General features: G+C 37.1%; 1 protein-coding gene across 1 annotated transcript; it reads right to left on the bottom strand.

Moving 5' to 3' along the window:
• Positions 1 to 4436: 4436 nt before the first annotated feature.
• On the bottom strand, positions 4437 to 5386 carry LOC106974614 (olfactory receptor 2A12-like). The gene is given in 2 exon segments (XM_015071870.3): positions 4437 to 4850; positions 4852 to 5386. Coding segments are annotated over 2 exon segments (942 nt in total). The 5' UTR covers positions 5380 to 5386.
• Positions 5387 to 6354: the final 968 nt, after the last annotated feature.

The raw sequence follows: 6354 nt of genomic DNA, 5'->3' as shown, positions 1-6354 counted from the left end.
ATGTGGCCCTGGCTGGTTTTGTCCTGTGCCGCAGCACTTCAGGGAGGTGACTGCTTTCTCTCACTGTGGACTGTGCTCTGACTTACCACTGAACCCAGGGGTGCTCCCTTCATCCCCAGGTGTGGGCACAGGGCAGCCGGCCCTAGTCCAAAGAAATTCCCACAGTTAGAGATGAGATCTCTCTCTGTCCCAGTCAGAGGTTTTCCTCATGTCTAGATACAGTCTTTTGCTTCCACAGCTGTTCTTTCTCTTCCCTTTGTCTCTCTGCAGAAGGGATCCCTTCTCTTCCATTCCTATGCACCCCATTTTATTTCCCCCAGTTCGCAATCATCCACCTGTAACCCATCAGTTTGTCTCAGTGTCTCCCTGTTAGACTCAGCCTCTTTTCCTCCCAGACTCTCAGGGCTCAAAGTCCTTTGGCTTAAGCCCTTCTTTGAGAAATGTGGAAAGTATGGATCACCCTACTTCTCCACCATGCTTGGATCACCCTACTTCTCCACCATGCTGGCCTTCTATTTTTCTTTTTTTAAATTATGTGTGCAGAAAATAATGTTTAAGTGACTTTAAATTGTGGTATCGTGTGCTCTAATCCTAGACTGTGCTATTTGTTTTAATCTTTTAAATTTATTTTGTATTTAAAAAAATAATATTTATTTATATTTAAGAAGAGAGAGAGAGAGAGAGAGCGCGCGAGAGAAAGAATACAAGCCGGGAAGGGGAAGAGAGGGGGAGGCAGAATCTGAAGCAGGCTCCAAGCTCTGTGCTATCAGCATAGAGACAAACTCAAGGCTCAGATTCATGAGCCCTGAGATCATGACCTGAGCCAAAGTTGCATGCTTATCCGAATGAGCTGCCCAGATGTGCCCATGTGCTAGTTTTTTTTTTAATGATCACACTCTCCATGTAAATAGAAAATGAAAGACATGATATTTGGGGTAAATAAGGTAGACATTATATGAAATGAGTAATTATCCATTAAAAAATAGTAGGATAAGAAAATCCATCAGTTGAATATAATTTTATTTTTTCAATTTTTTTACTATGAATATACATAATCATTTTACAGTTTAATTTCAATTGGTCAAATACAGTTATAAAATATAACACATGGGAAATAAAAATAGCATTGTCCATAAATTTATGTAGGGAATCTTACATATAAAATCATATTATAATGTACAATTAGATTAAAAAAAAATGACATTTCATTCAACAAATAGAGACTACACAGGAACTTGGCATTAAGGGAAGAAAATGAAAAATGCTAACACTTCCTCTATTTATACAAAGAAATATTCAAATTCAAAAACCATGAAATTTTGCCATTTGCAACATTGTGGTTGGAACTACAGTGTATCATGCTAAGTGAAATAGCCAGAGAAAGACAAATATCATATGATTTTATTCATATGTGGAATTTAAGAAACAAAACAAGGGAACTTGGGTGGCTCAGTCAGTTAAGCATCCAACTTCAGCTCAGGTCACGATCTCGTGGTTCATGAATTTGAGCCCCGCCCATGTCATGCTATTTGTTGACAGCTCAGAGCCTGTAGCCTGATTCGGTTTTTGTGTCTCCCTCTCTCTCTGCCCCACTTCCACTAGTACTCTGTCTCTCTCTCAAAAATAAACATTATAAATTTAAAAAATAAATAAACACAGATGGGGATGCTTGGGTGACTCAGTCGGTTGAGTGTCTGACTTTGCTCAGGTCATGATCTCACAGCTCATGGGTTCGAGCCCCACATCAGGCTCTGTGCTGACAGGTCAGAGCCTGGAGCCTGCTTTGGATTTTGTGTCTTCCTCTCTGCCCCTAATCCACTCGCATTCTGTCTCTGTCTCTCTCAAAAATAAATAAACATTAAAAAAATACAGATGAACAGGTAAAACAAACAAATACAATAGGGTAAGGGAAGGGGGCAAAAAGAAAAACAAAGAGGATTCAAACCATAAGAGATGCAAATGCAGAGAACAAACTGGGTTGCAGGATGGGATGTGTGTGAGAGGATGGATTAAGTGGGTGATGAGTATTAAGGAAGGCACTTATTGGGATGAGCACTGGATATTATATGTAAATGATGAAACACTAAGTTCTACTCTTGAAACCAATACTACACTATATGTTAACTAACTTGAATTTAAATGAAGAAAAACATTTAAAAAATTAAAAAAAATGCATATATGCTTTGAGGACAGTGTAGAGTTCAACCAAGACACCACGAACTATTTTCACTGAGTTTTTGGTGTGTGTGTGTGTGTGTTGCTCACTCTGCAATTCCATTTAAATTTTCTCTTTTTGACATGTACACTTGGTAAATTCTCCTTATTTTTCATGGCTCAACATAAGTGACTTTTAACAAAGAAGTTTTTCTGTTGGTCTTTCAGTTCACTAGGACTTTCCCTGTGCTGCAGTTAGAAGTCAGCATGTACTTTCTGATGAGTTAGATTATGAGGTTTCTATGGAGACTCAATATTCTTTGCATAGTGTAAATAAATTACCTAATGGCCATCAAAAAAACATGAGGAAATAAAATAAAACTTGCAATAAAATTTCAGGTTTAAAGTTTTGGATCAAAGAAGGTAGAATTTACAGCAAAGTACTTTTCCAAAGAAGACATCTAGATAGCCAACAGACACATGAAAAGATGCTCAACATCATTCATCATCAGGGAAATACAAATCAAAGCCACACTGAGATACTACTTCACACCAGTCAGAGTGGCTAAAATTAACCACTCAAGAAACAACAGATGTTGGGAAGGATGTAGGGAAATGGGAACCCTCTTTCACTGTTGGTGAGAATGCAAACTGGTGCAGCCACTCTGGAAAACAGTGTGTATGTTCCTCAAAAAATTAAAAAAATAGATCTACCCTCTGACCCAGCAATAGCAGTGTTATGAATTTACCCAAGTGATACAAGAGTGCTGATGCATAGGGGCACTTGTACCCCAATGTTTATAGCAGGACTTTCAACAATAGCCAAATTATGGAAACAGTCTAAATGTCCATCAACTGGCAAATGGATGAAGAAGATGTGGTTTATATATACGATGGAACACTACTTGGCAATGAGAAAGAATGGAATCTTGCCACTTGTAGCAACGTGGATGGAACTGGAGCATATTTTACTAAGTGAAATAAGTCAGGCAGAGAAAGGCAGATACCATATGTTTTCACTTACATGTGGATCCTGAGAAACTTAACAGAAGATTATGGGGGAGGGTAGGGAGAAATAAAGTTACAGAGAGGGAAGAAGGCAAACCATGAGAAACTGCTAAATACAGAGAACAGGCTGAGGGTTGATGAGGGGGGTTGGGGAGAGGGAGAAATGGGTGGTGGGCATTGAGGAGGGCACTTGTTGCGATGGGCATTGGGTGTTGCATATAAGCGATACATCACGGGAAACTACCCACAAAACCAAGAGCACACTGTGTACACTGTATGTTAGGCAAGTTGACAATAAATTATATTTTAAAAAAAGAAAGAATTGATGGAGAAAGTGACGATTGATTTAAATTCTGCTATACTCATCTTAAATACATGTCTGGAAAAGGCATTACTTAAGAAATTACATAAGTTTTAAGGAATGTCGTGACACATTCAAAACACTAGAATTTGATAGAAGTATCAGGAATTATCATTTACAGATAAAGAGCTGAATCATACATTGCAATAACTGGGAAACATCCAGAAACTGTGAATTAAAAAAAAAAAGAAAGGAAATGAAAGAAAAAAAAATTACACTGAAGTTTCATTATTTGTTTAATTTGTTTATATTTACTAAATCATAGAAATATTATCTAACATTAGTGGAATGGTGTTTTGAAGTAGACAGAGATTGAGTAAAGTAAATAAAGAGGATGCTATGGGGGTGCCTGGGTGGCTCAGTTGGTTGGGCATCAGGTCATGATCTCACAGTTCATGGGTTTGAGCCCCATGTCAGCTTCTCTGCTGACAGCCCAGAACCTGGAGCCTGCTTAAGATTCTGTGTCTCCCTCTCTCTATGCCCCTCCCCCACTCTCACTCTGTCTCTCTGTCTCTCAAAACTAAATAAACATTAAAAATTTTTTAAAAAGAATGCTATGACATTTGATTAATAAAGAAAAAAAAATTATATTTTACAGTTATTGAATTTTAAAATATAGAGGCTATGGGAAAATGTAGAATCTGAAAAGCTGCCTTGAAATTTTAATTTCACTTTTCTCACAAGTTAGACTTGCATGTTGTAAAATAATGTATCATTATGTAGCAATATTTAATACAAGTAAAATCCATTAACAGTCATGAAAAAGAGGGTCACAATTGTGACTGTCAGAAATGAATGATATATTTTCAATAATTGTAACATAGAGTCACACAAAATTGTAATTAAGTTTTTAATGTCAGTTGTTAACAAGTATATCAATATATAAAATTATGTTTACTGGAATCTCAAAGTATCATTTTCCTTGAGACACTGGCCATCTTTCTAAGGCTCTCTTCAAAGCCCCATTCACTTCCTTGTTCCTCAGACTATAGATTAGTGGGTTCAAAGCAGGACTGATGACAGCATAGAAAAGGGAAATCAATTTATCACCCTCAGCTGAATATAGAGATTTAGGTCTCATGTACATGAATATACCTGTCCCATAATAAACGGTAACCACAGTGAGATGGGAGCTGTAGGTAGAGAAAGCCTTTTTCCTTCCCTCTGTTGAGTGCATCCTCATCACAGCAACCAGTATGCGTAGATAAGAGAGAGTAATAAGGAAGAAGGGGAGCAAGAGGGTACCAGATGCACCTATAACCATAATTGTCTCCTGCAGAGATGTATCAGCACAGAACATATGAAGAAGAACAGGTACTTCACAAAAAAATATGGTCAACAATATAAGGGCCACATAAGGGAAGTATGGTGAAGTAGAGGGGCACCACTGAAGTAAAGAAACTGATGGTCCATGCTCCCAAAATGAGCTGCACACACATAGACCAGTTCATAATAAGCAGGTATCGCAGAGGGTCACAAATGGCCACATAACGGTCCAGAGCCATGATTGCCAAAATAATGCATTCAGCTGCTCCCATCAACAGGGAGATATAGGTCTGGGCAAGACAGAATTCATAAGAGATAACTTTCTTAGAGGCAAGGAGGTTGAAGAGCATCTTGGGGACCACAGTTGTGGTGTAAAATATGTTCAGAAAGGCCAAGTGGCAGAGGAAAAAATACATGGGTGTCTGGAGACAGGAATCAATTGCCACTAAAATGATAAGAGCTATGTTTCCAAGGAGATTGACCAGGTAGACCACAGAGAAGAGGAAGAAGAGGGGAATCTCAGCTTGAGGGTGATTTGAAAACCCAACAAGAACCAACTCGGTGATGGTGCTTAAATTTTTCTGAGCCATGTTGAGTGATGATGTGAGCAGAAGAAATATCCTTTCAGAACAAACAATTATGGTGAAAAAACAAAGACACACCGATACTTTAACATTATCAATATACTATTGCAGGGTGTGTATTTAATAACTTAAGGACTAAATTATCCTGGTTTTGAAAACTTCCTTACATTCATGCATTGATAAAGTAAGTTTGAAAAAATATTTCATATGTTATAATAAAACGTGTTTCCATTCTAACTCCAAAAAAATCATTAACACAAAAACATAAACATGTGCACACAGATACAAACACACACATACAAATTATGGATAAATTTTTGGTTGCTCCTGTACAGACATGGCTTACATGTACAGACCAAGTTTTTAAGAAGTGCTGATTTTTTATCTTAACATTGACTATTTGGAATATGGAAGCTTATAACAGGACCTTTCATAATTTTCTGAGATAGTTGTCAAAATGTGAAACAACCATTTTAAGCTATCTTACATGAAGTCAGAGGACTTTAGTTTGTTAAACTCATTAATGTAGCAAAGACGGATATAGAATTTAGATAACTTGATTGTAATCCCCACATGCTGGTCACTGTTCACGTTTCCAATGCAGAGATGAGAGGCTCACTTGGCTGTACACAACTTTTCATTACAAGAATATGTTACGTAGGCTTCAGGGTTTAGAGAAAAATAAAGGTACATATTAGTATATACTTACTCATAATTCAAACTTCAACACAATGAAACAAAATTATATGCCTTTGGCATGAGAAATAAATGAATTATCCAAATTATTTTAATTTTCACCAGTTACACTGTTAAAGAACCATCTCTGGCAGAAAGAAAATCTTTTGCCTTGAAGTAATGCACTACCCAGTCTCTTTTAAATCACATATAAAAATATTTTTTTAAATATACCCATTGTATTCACCTCTCAATATGTATAAATTTAAACCATTTTGTAATTCCAAAACACACTCTATATCCACT

This window comes from Acinonyx jubatus, chromosome A1, assembly GCF_027475565.1.
Source record: "Acinonyx jubatus isolate Ajub_Pintada_27869175 chromosome A1, VMU_Ajub_asm_v1.0, whole genome shotgun sequence".
Taxonomy (NCBI): Eukaryota; Metazoa; Chordata; class Mammalia; order Carnivora; family Felidae; genus Acinonyx; species Acinonyx jubatus.
The sequence above is the reverse complement of the archived record's forward strand: the minus strand, read 5'-3'. Positions and strand labels throughout refer to the sequence as shown.